Source organism: Pristis pectinata, chromosome 13 (genome assembly GCF_009764475.1).
Source record: "Pristis pectinata isolate sPriPec2 chromosome 13, sPriPec2.1.pri, whole genome shotgun sequence".
NCBI lineage: Eukaryota > Metazoa > Chordata > Chondrichthyes > Rhinopristiformes > Pristidae > Pristis > Pristis pectinata.
In genome coordinates, this window is record NC_067417.1 from 33809015 (window position 1) to 33828989 (window position 19975).

General features: G+C 41.8%; 1 protein-coding gene across 2 annotated transcripts in view; it reads left to right on the top strand.

The window, feature by feature from the left end:
• The window catches only part of rbl2 (retinoblastoma-like 2 (p130)), a 116717-nt gene that overhangs the window by 68789 nt on the left and 27953 nt on the right, over nt 1-19975 (top strand). For both annotated transcript variants that reach the window (XM_052028383.1, XM_052028385.1), the window contains 9 exons: nt 6722-6834; nt 7201-7304; nt 8122-8259; nt 9608-9772; nt 14012-14120; nt 14598-14873; nt 15587-15867; nt 16824-17000; nt 19475-19546. In XM_052028383.1, the coding sequence (XP_051884343.1) occupies nt 6722-6834; nt 7201-7304; nt 8122-8259; nt 9608-9772; nt 14012-14120; nt 14598-14873; nt 15587-15867; nt 16824-17000; nt 19475-19546 (1435 nt within the window). The remainder of the gene's footprint in view (nt 1-6721; nt 6835-7200; nt 7305-8121; nt 8260-9607; nt 9773-14011; nt 14121-14597; nt 14874-15586; nt 15868-16823; nt 17001-19474; nt 19547-19975) is intronic.

Below are 19975 nucleotides of genomic sequence, written 5' to 3' on the forward strand. Positions count from 1 at the left end.
TCTTCAGTATTCACCAAGGAGAGGGGTCTTGATAACGCTGAGGACAGTGTTGGTAAGGGTAATGTTCTAGAGCATGTAGATATCAAGAGAGAGGATGTGTTGGAGCTGTTAGGAAATATTGGAACAGATAAGTCCCCGGGGCCTGATGGAATATTCCCCAGGCTGCTTCGCGAGGCGAGGGAGGAGATTGCTGAACCGTTGGCTAGGATCTTTGAGTCCTCATTGGCCACTGGAATGGTACCGAAGGATTGGAGGGTGGCGAATGTTGTCCCCTTATTCAAAAAAGGTAGTAGGGATAGTCCAGGGAATTACAGACCAATTAGCCTTACGTCTGTGGTGGGTAAGCTGTTAGAAAGGATTTTAAGAGATAGGATCTATGAGCATTTAGAGAATCATGGACTGATTAAGGACAGCCAGCACGGCTTTGTGAAGGGAAGATCATGTCTCACAAACCTGATAGGATTCTTTGAGGAGGTGACCAGGCAGATTGATGAGGGTAGTGCAGTAGATGTGGTCTACATGGATTTTAGTCAGGCGTTTGACAAGGTTCCACATGGTAGGCTTCTTCAGAAGGTCAGAGGCCAAGGGATCCAGTGTGGCTTGACCGTGTGGATTCAGAATTGGCTGGCCTGTAGAAAGCAGAGGGTTGTGGTGGAGGGAGTGCATTCGGATTGGAGGGCTGTGACTAGTGGTGTCCCACAGGGATCGGTTCTGGGACCTCTACTTTTTATGATATTTATTAATGATTTAGATGAGGGGGTGGAAGGGTGAGTTAGCAAGTTTGCAGATGACACAAAGGTCGGTGGTGTAGTGGATAGTGTGGAGGGCTGTCGAAGCTTACAGAGGGATATTGATAGGATGCAGAGCTGGGCTGAGAAGTGACAGATGGAGTTCAATCCGGAGAAGTGTGAGGTGGTACACTTTGGAAGGACAAACTCCACAGCAGAGTACAAGGCTAATGGCAGGATTCTGGGCAGTGTGGAGGAGCAGAAGGATCTGGGGGTTCATATCCACAGATCACTGAAAGTTGCCTCACAGGTGGATAGGGTAGTTAAGAAAGCTTATGGGATGTTAGCTTTCATTAGTCGTGGGATCGAGTTTAAGAGCTGCAAAGTAATGTTGCAGCTTTACAAAACTCTGGTTAGACCACACTTAGAGCACTGTGTCCAGTTCTGGTCGCCTCATTATAGGAAGGATGTGGAGGCATTGGACAGGGTGCAGAGGAGATTTACCAGGATGCTGCCTGGATTAGAAAGTATGGATTATGGGGAGAGACTAAAGGAGCTAGGGCTGTTCTCATTGGAGAGAAGGAGGATGAGGGGAGACATGATGGAGGTATACAAAATATTAAGAGGAATAGATAGAGTAGTCAGCCAGTGCCTCTTCCCCAGGGCACCAATGCTCAATACAAGAGGTCATGGCTTTAAGGTAATGGGGATGAAGTTCAAGGGAGATATCAGAGGGAGGTTTTTCACCCAGAGAGTGGTTGGTGCATGGAATGCGCTGCCTGGGGTGGTGGTGGAGGCTGATACGTTGGTCAAATTCAAGAGATTGTTAGATAAGCATATGGAGGAATTTAAAATAGAGGGATATGTGGGAAGAAGGGGTTAGATAGTCTTAGGTGTGATTTGAAGGTCGGCATAACATTGTGGGCTGAAGGGCCTGTATTGTGCTGTACTGTTCTATGGTTCTATAACTATGACCTAGCCACAGTTAATGGGAAAGAAAGGAAATGAGCAAATGAGTTCCAAGATTGTAGGAAAGCTGTAACATTAGAAGCAAAAAGGTGGAAAAAAAGTGCCATTGGATACTTGACTTCAGAAATGAAGGAGCTCATTCGTCAGCAGTGATGTTTCCAACAGTAGGGCTGCCAACCTAGTTCTGAGCCAATCTAGGATCTGGAGTCTTCAATTTTCTTTGATTGTAAGATGCTTTAAGAAAGCAAATTCAACAGTGGAAGAACAAAAATGTGCCCTTTTGTAATGTTACTTGTAAATAAAAACACTTCACAAAGTGTCAGCACCTGAAAAACTGAAAACTCTTTTGACCATTGCCAGGTTACCTCCAAAGGCCAGTTTAAGTAATTAATCTCCTTGTAAATAATCAAATGAAAGGTGGCTCAATGAGGTGAGATTTGGATTCACTGGTTGTGCAAAATTGGTGATGGGGCTGTTTCTCATTCCATACCTTGTTTTTCTATTGACTTCAGGGGAAAGGAAAATTGGACAGGTCATATAGGGAGGAAACTCAGCTGCTGCCTCTTTTGTATCCTGACAAAAAATAAATGTCATCCCTTACTTCCAAAGGAAAACAGTTGTGAGCAAAAGGAAGATACTTTTTTTTTTAAATACAAAGGAAAACAACTTTGTTTCTGGAATGAAATGTAACAATGACCACTTTGTGGTTGTTTCAGTCAATAAATTCAAACGAATACTTCCTGTCATGGGTCTGCTGTGTTCTGCATTGGATATGCACTTATGACATCATTCCTAGTGCAGCACTCTGTTACCCAGGACAAGTTCCTTGTGTGTAATCTACTGTATCTGTTTTAATTTTCTTCAGAGCACTGCTGGAGGAAATTAGATTGCGTTGTTCTGAAGCTGTCCATAGAAGGACATGCACAGCCCAATCAGGTTTAATCATAAGAAAAACAAAAACTGCTGGCAGTACTCAGCCGGACAGGCAGAGAGAAATGTCGAGAGAAACAAAATCAGTGTTTCAGATCAAGGACTCTTCAGCATCGGAAAAGTGAGAAAACAAGTGTGTTTTCAGATTTGGGCCAGGTGCAGAGGGAGCTGAGACAATGTCTGTGATTGGATACAGACCAATGTTGTTAAGGTCATACAGCATCATAGAATGGATACAACATAGAAGGCAGCCATTTGGCCCATCATGCCTACTCTGACTCTCTACCAAATCAACCCTCTGGTTCCACCCACCAGCCATTTCTTCGTAGCCTTGCAAATTTTTCACCTCCATATACTTACCCAATTCCCTCTTGATAGGCACAATGTTACCTGCCCCCATCGTGTCAACAGGCAGTACATTCCAGTTTGCAGCTACATGCTGCGGTAGAACCTGTCACTCTTAATTCTCTTCCCCTTTGTTTTATACCTGTGACCTCTGGTCCTCAACTTCTCCACCAAATGAAACACTCCAGTTGAGTGTTTCATAAAGGTTTAGCATAACTTCCCTGTTTTTTTCCTTTATGCCTCTACTGATAAAGCCCAGAATTGTGTATGCCTTATTAACCTCTTTCTCAACCTACCCTGCCACTCTCCATGATTTGTACAGATATACCCTCTATTTTTTAGACTACAAATCCTCCCCTCATTCTTCCAATCGAACTGTATCATCTTGCACTTGTCCACATTAAGTTTCACCTACCACGCATCTGGCCATTCCATGAGTCTGTGTACATCCTTGCTGTAATCTGTCATTACCCTTTTTAGAGTTCACAATGACTTCAAAGTTAGAAGCAAGAAGGGAAGAAAAATAAGCAAATTCATACAGGATCTATGGAGAGAAAATTAAAAATGTTGAATTTAGTATTATATCATGAAGGTTACAATATGTCCAGACAGAAGATGAGGTGCTGTTCCTCAAGCTTGTGTCAGGCATCGTTGGAGTAGTTTGAAAGGCGGAAGATCAAGAAATCAGACTGGAAGAGGAACAGAATTACCGTGATCGGCTACTGGAAGCCTTGCAGATGAACAGAGGTGTCCTTTCATGTAGAGGGGACCACATCATGAGCACTGACTGCAATACACTAGGTTGGAGGAAGTGTAAGTGGATCGCTGCTTCATTTGGAAGGACTGTGTGAATCTCTGGATGGTGGGGAGATACAGTATAAGGGCAGGTCTTGGCTTTCTCTCATTTGCATGGGAAGTGCCGTGACAAAGGGAATGGTTGGTGGAGATGGAAGAGTCAACTAGGGAGCCACAGAGCAAATGGTCCCTTCAGAATCCTGAAAGGTGACAATCTGTCTAGTGGTGACAGAAGCTACCTAACCTGCTGAGTGCTTCTAGCATTTTCTGCTTTGATTTCTGATCTTCAGCATCTGCAGTTTTTAGGTTTTCAGCTGCTGAAGGGACCTTTCCCTCCATGACTCCCTGCTCCTTCTTCCATCCCCAACAACCACTCTCTTTCTTGTAGCACTTTTCTGGGCAATCGGTTCTGGTGAAGGCTCCTGGATGTGAAACATTGATTTTGTTTCTCTCCTCATGGAAGCTGTTTGACCTGCTCAGTGTTTACTGTATGTTTCGTTTGTATCACCAGTTTTCCAGCCTTTTGCAGTTTTTTGCTCCAGGTTTTAGTGCAGCAGCTTGATCTGCAGCTCTGTGATTTAAAGGGGTCCTCTCCAGCTTACGATCCCAGCTTGACTGCGCAACCTCTGATCACCTGAACCCCAGGTCCTGATCATCGAAATCAACCTCTGACCCACACCTACACCAATCTCAGCCCCTCGCCTACCAACTTGCCTCAGCCACCTATTTATAGGCCTAAAGCTCACAACCAGCTGGTGTCTGACCCTTGCTTTGCCTCCCCTTCTGATTTACAGTCCTCCTGTCCCCTACCTGAATGTGTGATTCTCACCTCCCAGATTTGCCATTCCTCCCATGAACCAACCCCCCCTCCCCAGACTCATTTCTCTTGCCATGAAACTGCTCCCCCTCCCCAAATTTGTTTCTGACCCCCATGAACTTCCCTCCCACTCCCAGACTTGTTTCTTGCCCCATCAACCCCGCCCCACCCCACCCCAGATTGGTTTCTCTCATGAACTCCTGCCTCTGGATTTGCTTCTCTATCCGATGAATGCTCCACACCTGGACTTGCCACTCTCCCCGGTGATGCCCCTGCTACCCCCACATCCCCAGGGATTGCTTTAATCCCCAGGCCCAACTACAAGACTTCCCTCTTTCCCCATGATCCCCCAACTCGCCTTACACCGGATCCACTCACCGTTCCCAGATTCACCTGTGACTCCACCAAGACTTGGTCCTGGTCTTGCCTCTTTTCCATTGTGAGCTCTCTGCTGGCACAGCCAGCAAAGGATGGACCTTTCCTTCGGTGCAACCAAGTCGGTAACATCTTTCACCTTGGGTCTGGGTTGCTACTAAATTTGTGAGTGATCCATGCCCAAAATTGGTGTTGGTCATTGTACAGTGGCTGCTTAACATGCTTGTGTAGATGGTGATGAATTTCTTGGTCTTGTGGCTCAGAAGATACTGGAAAGTATAACAGATACAGGGAACTGCCCACAGGGATCTGGTCCTGTGTAAAATGTTGGAGATTGTCTTCATTGATGTTGTGGTTGGTCCTTTTGAAGGATTAAACCTTTATTGAACTAGGATATAGAAGGGACAGGTCATAAAATAACAGACCAGCAATCTTGTTGAGGCTTTACCGACATAAGACTAATTAGTATTCTTAGGGATTCTAAATTTACATTTGATGTGCTCTCCAGGTGGTGTTGCAAATTTTGTGTTAGAAGGCTGTAAATTCAAAGCGTTCTCTGTTGACTTCAAGGCATAAGCCCTATGGACTTGTGTGCTAGGCCTGCTGTCTTTTTGATTCTATATTGTACCAAAGACTTGTCTGCCTGTCTAAACGACATAAACAATCCCAGGACATTACAACTAGCTGGAAAGGTGCAGTGACTAACATTTATCTCTTGATCAACAGTACCAAAAATAGATTAACCAATCATTGCTGTTATTGTTTCTGGAACAATATAATATGTAACCTTTACAATTTTTACCACATTTACTTGTGAACTGTGATTAAACTTCAGCAGCAGTTAAATTTTATTTGTTTCAGGTCACTTAACATAGTAACTTGTTCCTGTGGCATTTCACAAGAAGGTTAGTAAGCAAAGGAAATATTGGGACAGATGACTAAAAGCTTGGTCACCAAGCGAGGTTTTAAAAAAAAATGCCTAAATGGAGGAGGATGAAATGGAGAGGTTTTGGGAGGGAATTTCGGATGTTAGGACCATACAGCTGACAGCATGGTGCATATAGTAAAGTGATTAAAAACAGGGAGGTGCAAAAGTTCAAAATCTAAGAAGCAGAGACATCTCAGAGGATTTTATGTTTAGGAAGGTTTCAGGGTAAGGAGGGGGCAAAGTCAGAGAGAGAACTTGAAAACAGGATTTTAATACTGTCAAACTGGGCACTGCTATTGATCATTGAACTCAGTGGTGAAGTATGAATAGAACCTGAAGCAGGCAAGAGGGTTTTGGATGAGCTCACGTTCATAGTAGTAGGGTCTGAACTTTAAAAAAAAAATGACATGGATGAAGATTTAAGCATTAGATAAGCTGAGATGGGGTGGAGATGGGGAATATCATGTAACCCACCTCAGTGATAAACTGAATATATTCTTCGAATCTCATCTCTTGGACAAAGGCAGTTCATTGGACAGAAAGGTTTTTGCAGAATTCTCGAGGATATAAAAAATGCAAGATAACTTCAAGTTTTTTTTAAATCCAAGAGCTACATGATTAAAAGATCTTGTGTTAATTCATTGACAGAGGAAGTTACAATATAAATTTTTAGAGCATATGCCTGGAAAAAGAAATGGTGCAGGGGACTGACAGAAGAGGGATGTGAAAAGAACGGATAGATATTGTGGACCAATCTTTTTTTGATTGAAACTGGAAATCAATTCCAAAAGACTATTGTTTGGATGGATGATAATGTGCATACCTTTCCATCAGGTCTTGCTCCAGAGATCCTACACAGTCTGTTCATAACAGAGTTAAGGAGATGGGTGAAATATTTTGTCACCATTACACACAGTCCACCAAGGATCATTCTGGATTCTCAATAGGTTAGTACAGATGGTGCAATATGGGTTTCTGGAAGACTTCTATCAATAAACTGTTGCTTACTAATCTTTCCTTTTCATTATATTGTATAGTTCATTCTTCTTCATGTAAAAATGATTTTTTAACATTTAATATTCATTACTGGAAACCACCCCCACCCTTCTTCCCCGAAGTATTACTCTGACTGGCCCTGATGTGCTACCCCATCATCTCTGTAGCTGCTTCTATTTTCCAATAACTAAGAGTGAAACAATTTTCATTGTACTTGTATTAGAAACAAGATGTTATGTTTTTTTTGTAAATTATGTATTTGGAATTGCTATAGGTGGTGCAACATAGACATGTTATGATACTTGTTTTACACACAGACTATGCCACCAAACGCCTTCGACTTGCGGAGATTCTATACTACAAAGTTTTGGAAGCAGTGATTGAGCAAGAAAAGAGGAGATTAGGAGAAATAGATCTGACTGTAAGTATACATTAAAATAGTTTTAAAATCTGTTAAATGTAGACATTACTGCTTAGAGGATTAGCCATAAACCTTCATGTGTTAATATCACAAAAGAGTCAACTTTAGATTGAACAGTTACTTGCAATTGTGCATTGTTTTCATGATTTGCTCACCAGGAACATATCAAAATGTTAGCTGAGTTTTAATTCTCTTTTTCCTGTGTCACATTACAGTACTTTTTAATTTTGTACATGAACACTTAATTTGGCTATTGGTAGGCCCCTCAACAACCTCGGTCCATTTTATTGTAACTACGGAACAGTAAGTTCCTTGGCTGCTGCCTTTGTTTGATGCCATTCCTTCCGATGCTCCAATGTGGTTGTTGGCATGAGGGACTGACAAACACTCTAAAGCTGGAATAAAGCTTCAGTCGAAAGCACAAAGTCGAGTCTGTTACCTTTTAAAGCCTGGAAACTGTGACAGTTTCCCCTCCACTTAAGACATAATGAAGTTGCACTGTTTCTCAGCCGCAGATCATTGTTCTGATTTTGGATTGGTATTTTGTGCCCTTCTTCTTTTATATATGAAGCATTTTGATTTTTTTGGGGATTCCTTTTATCATAATCTGATGTTAGTTCAATGCTTGCTTCATGAGAATAATGTGATACTAACGAACAGATAGCTGCAAGAAATAAATTAGCATGAGATGGAGCTCCCATACTGGGTAGACTAGAAGGTTCCAAAGATCATGATTTGTACAATAAAGAATCAGTAAAATGTTCAATGTTTATTGTTTATCATCAACAAATTGCGGCAAACTTGTATTCTCACACAGGGAATATTGGAACAAGATGTATTCCATCGATCTCTTCTGGCTTGCTGCCTTGAAATAGTTATCTTTTCCTATAAACCACCAGGAGACTTTTCATGGATCATTGATATCTATGACCTTCCATCCTATCATTTTTATAAGGTAAGCAATATTAATTTGCCACCTTAAATTAAGATTCCATAATGAAGCCCACGGTTTTACCCTTGGGTAATTTCTTGAAGAAAGGCTCTGTTTATTTTGCTGGTGATGTATTTATTATTATTGAACCAAGATGTTTTCTTCCTTCCTGATTGATACTATAGTTTACTCTAAATTCGCATCTGTATAGATAGCCCCATTTCCTTTACTTTTCCCGGTAAATCTAGTAGTGCACTTTCAAGGAAAGTCCCCTTTTTAACCATGGCTGACACTAGCTGTACATTTAGTTTAGCTCACTTAATGCCTTGTCTGAGCACCATATTGGGAGGAGAAGTTAGCGCAGGTTCCTAGATTCTTGCTTGATAAATAAAAGTCTGATTAAAATACAGCTCTACCGGGTAATTCTGATGTAGCCTTGAAGGAGAAGACAGGAGATGCCAGGGGGTGTAGTTGACCTCTGGCTGAGCCTCTACAGCGTCATCAATCAGATGGAGCAACCTGCTGCTTGTATTGTCCCTACTTCCCAATTGGCTATTCAGGCAGGTATCTGCCGGGCATGATCTGCAGTAATGTGAGAGTTCTTAATAACGTGAATTATGCTTCATTTACGTATAAGTTAAAACTTTAACTGACCTTGACAAAGATTTCACATAAAAGTGCAGGCAGAACTAACCATACAGTTCTCTGATCCTGTGTCTTCATCCTCAGGAACTGGCATGCACAAAATGTTAAGCACAATTAAAATCCATATGTCTTTACTTAGCATGGCTGCCAGAAAGGCCTGTTTTATCTTATTGGAGCAGATGGGGATGCTGAAGCCAAGGCAAAGCAAAGAACTGTCATAACAACTAGTTCAGCCTTGAAAGTGTTGAGGTCCTTAACTGTTCAAAGGATGTTGGCTACCTTTTAGAATGTCAATGAGGATTTATTTCCATTTATAAGCAAGAAATGTTATGTTTTTTTAAATCGTACTGAATACTACATTTTTCAAATAAATTCTACAAGATAAGTCTATCCTATTTACAGTTTCTTTGCCTTAACTCGTCAGATGCTTTTCTCTTCTAGAGTTGTATCTCACCAACTTTGTGCTTTGCACTGGTAGTTTTACTTCAAGGCAATCCAAATACTGGTCCCCAGTATTAATCGTTAATAACATTACATGTAATGTTCCACACAATCTTAAATTATTCCTGGTTGGAAGAAAATGCTGTTGGACACTATTCCCTGGGGGAAAAGACTTTGTAATAAGCCAGATAGTTAGGCTGCTGGAAGCAATGGAACTTATTTGGTATGCATTGTGGTAGAATATTTTGTTATAAATTTTATTAAAACTGATTGACCATTTTTGTAGGTGATAGAGGTACTTATAAGAGCAGAGGATGGTCTTTTCAGGGAGGTAGTAAAGCATCTGAATTATATTGAAGAAACAATCCTGGAAAACTTTGCATGGAAGCAAGAATCCCCCCTTTGGGATGGAATTAAAGATTCAGAAAACAAGGTTCCATCATGTGAAGAGGTGAGTACTGCTCCTGAATTTATTGTCTGCTCTTAGAGTGATTACATTAATGTAAGATATATGAACCACAAACTGCAGCCATTGGTCTGAAAGGAATAAGCTGCAGCAGTTAGCCAGCACACTGACTTGGTCTGTTTTTCATTAGTTAAATGCTGCAGTGACTGTTCTACAAACCACATTTATTCAGACTAAAGCATTTCAGACCTCAATACTGCTGCTTGCCTACACAACTAAACATAACCATTAGTGGGAGGAGAGGAGAGAGAAGTACAGTAGCAGAAAATTATTGCCTAGAAATTGCTCACTCCACGTAAAGACATGTTGTTCAGACCACCAGGTATTTTGCTTGAGGCCCCACTCACTGCTGGGAAATTCAGTAGCGTACTCAGCTCAAGGTAGTCTGCTACTGACCAACCTGGACACACTCAAGGTCTTTCCTTTGTGTGGCTTGTTATTGCTGAGTGCATGAAGGAAAATGACTTAAATTGAAGGCCAAGGCCGGGTGTTGCAGAGGTGAAAGGATAAAGGAGGAATCTGAACCAGGGTTTGGGGATGTGAGTGCCACTGGCAGTCAGAATCAGTTGATGGTCTGAGATGGGAGAAGTGGTTTGCAGGTGCAGTCAGTGTTCGGGAAGATCACGATGAATCAGTAATCAGAGGAGGGAGTGTAAATGTCAGATGGGGCTGGTTGATTAGTAAACTACTGAAGGAATCAGTAGATTATTGGCAAAAGAGTTGCTGGATGAGGGTTACCAGGGCTGTGTGGGTAAAAGGAAATTACCTGTGGCATTTTCCTGATATCTGACCTCAGGCGGGTCTCCTTTAATTGGGTGTTGTGGGGACCTGCTTCTGCAAGAGTGGCCCAGGGATACAACAGGCCATACGTGCATGAAATAAAATGCACCCAGGCAAGCGTAGCACACCACTGTAGCTACTGTTCTTGTCCAGGCTCCTTTACACATTGGTACATCAAAACTCTGAGAACCCAGAAGGAGAATTGCAGATTTTGTGAGGTTCTCAGTAATAGCACCTCATTTTCTGTCTTGGAACCTTGCAGCCTAATGGCGTGAACATTGAATTCTCCCACTTTACGTAATCCCCACAAACTCCCACACCCTACACACCCCCAACCATGCCTCTTCTTCCCTTTCCTAGCCTATCTCTCTTTTTTTCTATCCCCCTTTTTTTCCTCCTTACCTTTGACCCATCCCCTGGTGGATCTGCTCTCCCCTCCTCTCCCACACCTGCCTATCACTATCTCTTACCTGCATCTACCAATCACCACCCTGTGCCCACTCTGCCTCCCCTCTTTTGTCCACCTATCACTGCTCTGCTTTTCCCTTCTATATATTGGGCTTACCCTTCTCTTATCTTCAGTCCTGAAGAAGGGTCCTGACCTGAAATGTTGACTGCCTGCTTTTCTCCACGGGTGCTGCCTGGCCTGCTGAGTTCCTCCAATATCATAGGGTTTTTCATCTAGATTCCAGCATCTGCAGTCCTTTGTTTCTCTTCAGTTTTTCCAATGCACTTTGTCTTTAATTGGTATTTAATCGCATAAGGTATTGATGCATTTCTAGGCTTATCTGGTGATACCTGATACCTGACAAAGCATTGTGCAAATGTTGGCCTGGCTCTGTGAATTTGTGCAGTTCAGGTAATATTCTTTCCTCAAGTTCTTCTCAACCAGTCAGGACAACATCTATGTGAAATATTAACTTAGAAACCTACAATGACGCAAAGTTATATATCTGGAGCTGCCTGTCTTATTTGTCTTTCAACATGGTGCCTGCCAGTAAACAGTGGGAACAAAGTGGTAGCATCAGAACATGGCCTTTATGAGCCTCACAGAAGCCTATGATTATGTCAGTCAAGAGGCTCTGTGGAGCATCCTTCTGAAATTTGGCTGCTTGAAGAAATTTGTCTTCATTTTATGTTGTTACAAAATGGCATGCAGACTGTTATATTAACCAGTAAGTCCACAACAGATCCAACCTCAATGCAGACTTGTGTCAAACAAGGCTGTGTCATTGTCCCAACACTTTGTTTTAAAGTTTCTAGCCACAGCACTGCATCTCATCTCCAACAAGTTTCTTCCTGGAGTGAAGCTAGCCCACAGGATAAATGGGAAGTTGTCTGACCTATGCTGCCTCCACTCCAGTGTCAGTCACCTGAACTGTCATCGAGCTGCATTAATGCAGATCCTCATGTATGCTTTTGTTTGAAGGCTGAACTTCCAAGACATCATCGATTTGTTTGCTGAAGCATTTGAGAGATTTGGCCTTATACTTAACATCTACAAAACAAAGCTGCTCCACTGACCTGATGCTGCTGCACAATGTTGCTCTCTGACAATAAAGTTCCACAATCAAACTCTGGAAACCATGCGCTCAACAAAGACATCGATGATGAAGTTTACAATTGCATTCAGTATGTCAGCACAGCCTTTGGCTATCTGAGGGAAAGTGGTTAAAAGTCAAGACCTCAAACCAGCTCAAGGAAATGATCCTTGCCCTCCTGTGTACTTATATTCATGAACTAATTCCTATTGGCACCTTTAAGTCCTGGAGTGGTACTACTGACGTCAATGCCCCCACTCTTCAAAATATGAGAAATGCACTGGTCATGCAAGTGAACCAATATCACGGCCCTCTCCCAGGAAAACTTAATCCGCATTGAGTCCCTAAATACATTCGGTTAGGTCCAACAGTCCGGCCATGGCATACTCAAGCCCAACATCAAATTCCTGAAACATGGAAGTCCATCACAGTGATTCCAGTGTGGACAGAGGTAAAGATCCAATGATGTTCTCAATGCTTAGTTGAAAAATATAACATCCCCACGAACCTGGAGGGAATCCCTTGTCATGACTGTTCAAAATGGAGGCACTTTTGTGATGGCATTGAGAACCTTGGGTTTATTAATTGGGAGCACATAGAAGCCCACAGTAAATGCCAGAAGGAAAATACCATTCATAAATGCCTGCCCAATGTTGGGGGTCCCACATTGCCCTTGTCAGTCACCTCAGAACCCACAGTTCTGGAATGGAAGGAAATGATCCTTGACCTCGAGGGACTCCCTAATAAGGAGAGAGGATATATTGATACATTTATTTCACTTCAGAATCGTGCAGCTGCCAGTATATCTATTACAATTGAAATTGGTTTACAAAGGTGAAAAAAGCAGAATCCCCAAATAAAATGGTCCTTGGGTCTGAGATAGTTAAGTTCTGAGATTAAAGTGTGTAAACATATTGTGCATGGATTCACTAAAAAGTCAAAATATATTTATCTTTCTTGAAAATTGCTGTTAATAATATCACATAGCAAACTTTTGAGCTTTGACCATAGCTAGTACTCAAGTCCTTAAAACACCTTTGTAAACCTCCTTTGTATTTTCACTAGTACAATCAAATCCATTCTGTAATACTGTGATCAGAACTTTGGAGCACTCTAGCTGTGTCTGTCATAATTTGGGAAAGGTATCCCATAATAACTGCTTTACTATCTTATCTACCTGTTGTGGAATCACAGAGCAATACAGCACAGAAACAGGCCCTTCGGCCTAACTCATCAATGCTGACCAAGATGCTCATCTAAGTTTGTTCAATTTGCCTGCATGTGGCCCATATCCAACTAAACCTTTATCTGTGTACTGTCCAAGTGTCTTTTAAATGATGTTATTGTATCTGCCTCAACGACTTTCCCTCGCAGTTCATCCAATATACACACCACCCTCTGCATGAAGTAGTTGCCCCTTAGATCCCTTTTAAATCTTTCCCCTCTCATCTTAAACCTAAACCCTTTAGTTTTTGATTCCCTTTCCCTGGGGAAAAAAAACTGCATTCACCATATCTATGCCCCTCATGATTTTATACACCTCTATAAGGTCACCCCTCAGTCTCCTCCACTCCAAGGAATAAAGTCCTAGCCAGCCCAACCTCTCTATAACTCAGGCCCTGGAGTCTTGGCAATGTTCTCATGAATCTTCTTTGCACTCCTTCCAGCTTAATGACGTCTTTCCTATAACAGGCTTGCCTGCTGCCTTTAGGGACCTGTGGATATACAGTCCAAGTTCGTGTGTCTCTCACCACAGTGGTTCAATGGAATGAAAAATATGTTTGATTTTCAGAAAAAATGTATTGCTTCTCTTTAGCAGTAAACATTGTGAGGAAAGCAAGATCCAGTGCTATAGGTGGGATTGCAACAAACAGAGCCATCAAGTATTTGTATCTTCCTTCAGGTGATGCCACCACATTATTTTGAAAATCTCGAGAGCACCGGGAACGAGATATCCTCTCCCATTACTCATACACGGCTAAAGGAGGCTCGCGTTGAGACTGGCAGGAAAGGTATGGAGCACAACCTAAAGCTATGGCCTTGCCATCTGGTCAGACTTGGTGCGCACAAGCATGTTGGTAACTTCAGTCAAGGCAAATTTTCATTATTACCTCCCACAGTGTAGTGTGTCTCCTGCAGGAATCGTATACATGGAATTTGTGAGTTGTCACTGCCACTCACTCTCATTCATTTAAATTAGTTATTTAGTGAACATCAAAGACTATCTTCGGGTTGAATTAGTAGATGTATGTATTAGTGAACCAGATTTTGCAAAGGTATTGGGGTCCCATCTACAGTCTGTCCTGATTTTCTTGATTTTGCCCAGGACAGTAAAAGAGATTGTAACATTAAAGCTATAGAAGCATGAAAATGAAAATTCTAATTCCTTTCTTGGAAACTTTGTAAAACAAAATCATTACACTGCATCCTAAAGATGCTTTATCTATTTTATCAACAATTACTACTCAAATGCTCTGTTTTCTTCTTAGATGCCATTGTATCACCAACGACGCTACATGATCGATACAGTTCTCCAACAGCAAGTAATGCAAGAAGGAGGTTGTTTGTAGATAATGACAATAATCCAGACTCTTCAAGCAACTCCCCTCGAATTTCCCAGCAACAAACTGTTAATGCCGTACCAGTCCAGAATGTGACCACTGAGACTGTGTCTATTTCTCATGTCCCTGGACAGACATTAGTAACCATGGCAACTGCCACTGTTACAGCTACTAATGGACAAACAGTTACAATTCCAGTTCAAGGCAAGTAAATTATAACTGAAGTTGAAGTATACAGTTCCTGCATTTCCCACAGTTTGAACATGGGGCTGTAGGTATTGACGCAAATCAACCTTGTCAATCCTGACGGATGTGTTTAAATAGGAATTTTCCAGCTGAAATATTATAAATAAGGATTAGAATGAGATTTACAGGAAATGATCACTGAGAACTTGTGTGGAATTTTCTTCTTTCCGTCTGTCAGTTTTGCTATGTTTTAATTTAAGAACACAGTAGTTGTGTTGCAGGCTCGGCTGGCAGTTCTGGATCATTGATCCAAAGACAGGAGTTTGAATCCCACCACAACAATGAGGGAATTTAAACTTGAATTATTAAATAAATCTGGAATTTTAAAATAAATGTAGTATCAAGCAACTGGAGTGTCATAAAAACCCACCTGATTTACTAAGGTCCTCCATGGAAGGAAATCTGCTGACCTTACCTGAAGTGCTTGACCCTTAATTGTCTTATTGGCTTTCGGGCAATCAGGCAATAAATGCCAGTAATGTCCTCATTGTGTGAACAAAAAGAACCTCTCGTTCTTTATACCTCCTGAATATTTTGATAGAAATTATGACCAGATGTCTTAATACTTTTATCATGATTGTTTGAACCATAATTGTTAAGAGATGTTAGATAGAGATTAATCTCCATGCTTTGTCTTTAGAAGGTGTTTAATTTGTTCTCTTGATTCTCAGGTATTGCAAATGAAAATGGAGGCATTACATTCATTCCGGTTCAGCTCAGTGTCTCCGGACAGGCTCAGTCTGTGACGAGTACTATCCAACCCCTTACTGCCCAGAACCTTGCCAGTAGTTTAGGCAGTCACCAGATAGCTGGCACTGCAGTGCAGATTGCTGGACAGGTGTCAATTCAACAATCCCCAGGCCAAAACCAAAACCAAAACCAAAACCAGCACCAGGGAGGAATAAGCAGCAGACCCAAAAAGACAGGCTCAGTCGCTCTGTTCTTTCGAAAGGTATGTCTCTTCATAAATGTTAAAATATTATTATGCTGAGGTACATTGGCCTCGGGGAAAGAAACATATTTATACGTGCATCAGCTTCATATTCTGTGTTTATTATAACAAGAAATTACATCATTTAAGTAGTTCAATCTTGGATTATTAAGAGTCTGGAGGTCTTTGTTTTTAGTTGCCATGGACTTTCAAATTCAGGTGCCCTACTCAAAGCAGGACATTAGATGAATTTTTCTTGCAACAAAATTATAAAGGTAAATGCAAAGAATACACGGTGCAAATAACAAAAAAACAATGCCCTCATTTTAATTATAATATCCTGGAGTTACAGGGGAAGAATTTTTTCCTGATTTGGTATTGTTAAACTTGCATTGAAATCAATGAAACTGAATGAGTTAAGGTGAGTAGGATGGGCAATTATTGCTCTTGAATGCACTCACCATGAGAAATTGAAGATGTTTTTCTCTCACACAGAGTGAAAGTGTCCTTTGACGTTGAGTACTTCTTTAAATCAAAAGACAATACTTCCTCCAGCTTCTCAGATAAATTATATTTTGTCCTTTTCCAACATAAAATATCTTGCTCTGTAATTTTAAATTTACTTCTGGATAAATAGCATTTAAAAACATTTAAATTGTAAATTCAATAATCTATGTCTATTTACTGAATTAAAATTAGATGATACTTTATGCACAATGTCAGTACACTTTTAGTACTTACTGTGTGTTTCTTGGGGTTCAATGGCTCTGGATCAACCCTCGGACTTGTCCAAAGCTGTAACTCTCATTAAAATGAATGGAGCTGCTCTGGGGTGTAAGTGGTTGCACCACTACTCTCGCCAAGATAAGTGCAAAGAGAAGACCAGATGTGATGGCCTATGTTGACGAAGAGAGTTCACAATTGTTCTGTAGCATGTATGGTCTCAGATATTCTCTCTGTTCTTGTTGGTTGCTTAGGTTTATCATTTGGCAAGTGTTCGTCTGCGGGACCTCTGTGCAAAACTGGACATTTCAGATAACTTGAGGAGGAAAATCTGGACGTGCTTTGAGTATTCCTTGGTTAACTGCACTGATCTTATGGCTGATAGACATTTAGATCAACTTCTGATGTGTGCTGTTTACATAATGGCTAAGGTAAAATCCATACAACCAATTAGAGATCAATATGATGCTTGCATATACATTGTGTAGGTATTATATAACCAAAGATACAAGAAACACTCAGCAGGATTGGCATCACCTGGGGAAACAAACCAGGTCAACATCTGAGGTCAATAATTCTCTGTCAGAATTGGAAAATTGAGTAAACAAAGGTGTTTTAAATTGTAGAGAGAGCAGGGCCCACGAGAAATGACTGTGACAGCATGGAAATCAAGGAACTCCAGGTAATGTATTTGCTTTCAGTGCTGGCAGTCAGGGAGAGAAAAGAACCAAAAGAACATGCTGGAAGTGTGAGATGTAGAAAACCATGGTTTCTGGAAATCTGAAGTAAAGAGAATGATGGAAATACACAGCAGATCAGGCAGCATCTGTGGTGAGAGGAAAAATAGTGGATAACCTTTCATCAAAACTGGTCATTTATGGCACACGAAGGAAAGGCTGGATTCAAAATAAGTCCTTATCAACCACCTGTAACATTAAACTAATGTTTTTCTCTCCCCACAGATGCTGCCTAATTTGCTAGATATTTCTAGCATCTCTTTTTTTCCAGTGCTGTGTTCAGTATCTCTCTCTCTCCCCATCTCTCTCTCTCTCTCCCCCCCTCTCTCCCCCCCCTCTCTCTCCCCCCCCTCTCTCCCCCCCCCCTCTCCCCCCCCCTCTCCCCCCCCCTCTCCCCCCCCCCTCTCTCCCCCCCCCTCTCTCCCCCCCCCTCTCTCCCCCCCCTCTCTCCCCCCCTCTCTCCCCCCCTCTCTCCCCCCCCTCTCTCCCCCCCTCTCTCCCCCCCCCTCTCTCCCCCCCCCTCTCTCCCCCCCCCCCTCTCTCCCCCCCCTCTCTCCCCCCCCCTCTCTCCCCCCCCCCTCTCTCCCCCCCCCCTCTCTCCCCCCCCCCTCTCTCCCCCCCCCTCTCTCGCCCCCCCTCTCTCCCCCCCCCCTCTCTCCCCCCCCCTCTCCCCCTCCCCCCTCTCTCCCCCCCCCCTCTCTCCCTCTCCCCCCCCTCTCTCCCTCTCCCCCCCCCCTCTCTCCCTCTCCCCCCCCCCTCTCTCCCTCTCCCCCCCCCCCTCTCCCTCTCCCCCCTCTCTCTCTCCCTCTCCCCCCCTCTCTCTCTCCCTCTCCCCCCCTCTCTCTCTCTCCCCCCCCCTCTGCTGGCACCAGTGTTGTTAACCTGAAACATTAACTCTTTTTCTCCTTGCACAGGTGCTTACTTATCTGTTGAGTTCTGGCATTCTGTGTTTTGTTTCAGATTTCCATGAAATGCAGTTTTTTTTGCCGCTGGTATAAAGCAGCTGGCTTGTCACTTTTTTCTTCTAAGCTTTTTGAATTATGTTGTCAATAAAATATACTAATCTGTAATTCTGAAGAACCTGTTTCAAGCCCTAGAGTAGTTGTTTCTGATGTTTTAGATTGCAAAATGTGTAAGTTTAATTATTTCCTCAGTTAGTTTCTGTTTGTCAAATTTTCAGTAGCAGTATGTGTTTGATCTTCTACCTCTCCTTCTGTTCCATGGACCTGGATCTAGATATCAAACTTGCAGACGGCTTGAACATTTATGTTGGTAAAATCTAGATTGTCATTGATACCAGAATGATGACACTAAATCCCAGCCTTGTCTATTCAAATAGATGCAAGCCCTTTATGCTTTCTTGTCAATGTTGATTTCTTACTGCCAGATAATAGAAAAATACATTTTAAATAAATTAATAACAAAGTTTGGTGCAGTTAATAACAGATTGAGATTGGGATCAAAAGTGTCAGTTTAACATATTTGATCAATGCTCTGTTTCTCCCTGTTGCATGAGAAAAAGGCTTGTGTACATTAATGGAATTTCATGAAGTGGTATGTGGAAATTTGCATCCAAACTATGCATATCCATTTTGCTGATGTCTGTTTACAACCAAATGTTCTGCTAATCTCAAGAATAAAAGGTGCAGTCTTAAGATGATTTTCTTTAATAAAAGGAAATTGAAGCAGAAATCAACATAAACTATACGATCCCAAGAAAAGTGCCAAACTTCCAACCTACATTCCTCTTTAAAAATGGAACATTAGAGTTTCATGCTATCTAGTCTTGCATATTTCCTGCATATTTGCTCCCAGTGTGAAGTAATGTCTGGGTGTGGTCAAACATTCAGCCCAAAAAAGACTTTGAGTTGAGCTTTGCATGTAAAGTGCACCCAAGTTATTTTATGTCATTCATCCTCCTGTGACAGCATATTTCCAAGCATAGTAATGGACCAGCCCACAAATTACTGAGCACTATCATGTTTCCTGTCATCACATTCACTCACATGAAGGTAGGATAATAGACTAACAAAGATGATGGTGAATTGGTAGCCAATGTATACCTCTCCTGTTTTTGTTTTAAGTTTTCATTCACTTCTATGTTATTAAGATGTCCCTGTTTGATAAGCTGTGAATCAGTTAAAAAAATATATACTTCTTATTTTCAGGTAACGAAGGAAGATAGGTCCTTCCAGAACATCTTGCGTAATTACAGGACCCAGCCACAGGCCAGCAGCAATGTAAGAATTACCATTAACATTATGGAGTACAGTATATGAATAATTTGAAACATGACAAGTTAGAAATTTAGCCTAGGAGTGTAAAACTAAACGCAAAATGTTGTAGCAGCCTTTGAAATATGGTTCCATTGACTTCAATAGAAGTGAATTTCCGGTGTCTCAACCAAATTTTGAGTTTGTTGCTATTGACTGAGGACGTTAAATGTAGTGTGCTTGAGAGGTGACTCTTGTTCTCTCCAGCACTGTGCTATTTCTGAGTCTATTGTGTAATGATGGATTGTAATGATTCTACTGTTGGGTCATGTAACTAGTAGGCTGGTAGAAGATGAACCAAATGAGTGGTGGTCTTCTGTATCTGGCTCTTTCTTTGCTTTTATTTCTTAAGCAATTTGACATTTTTGTTTTTTCTGGGACAACAGATAGTGAAAG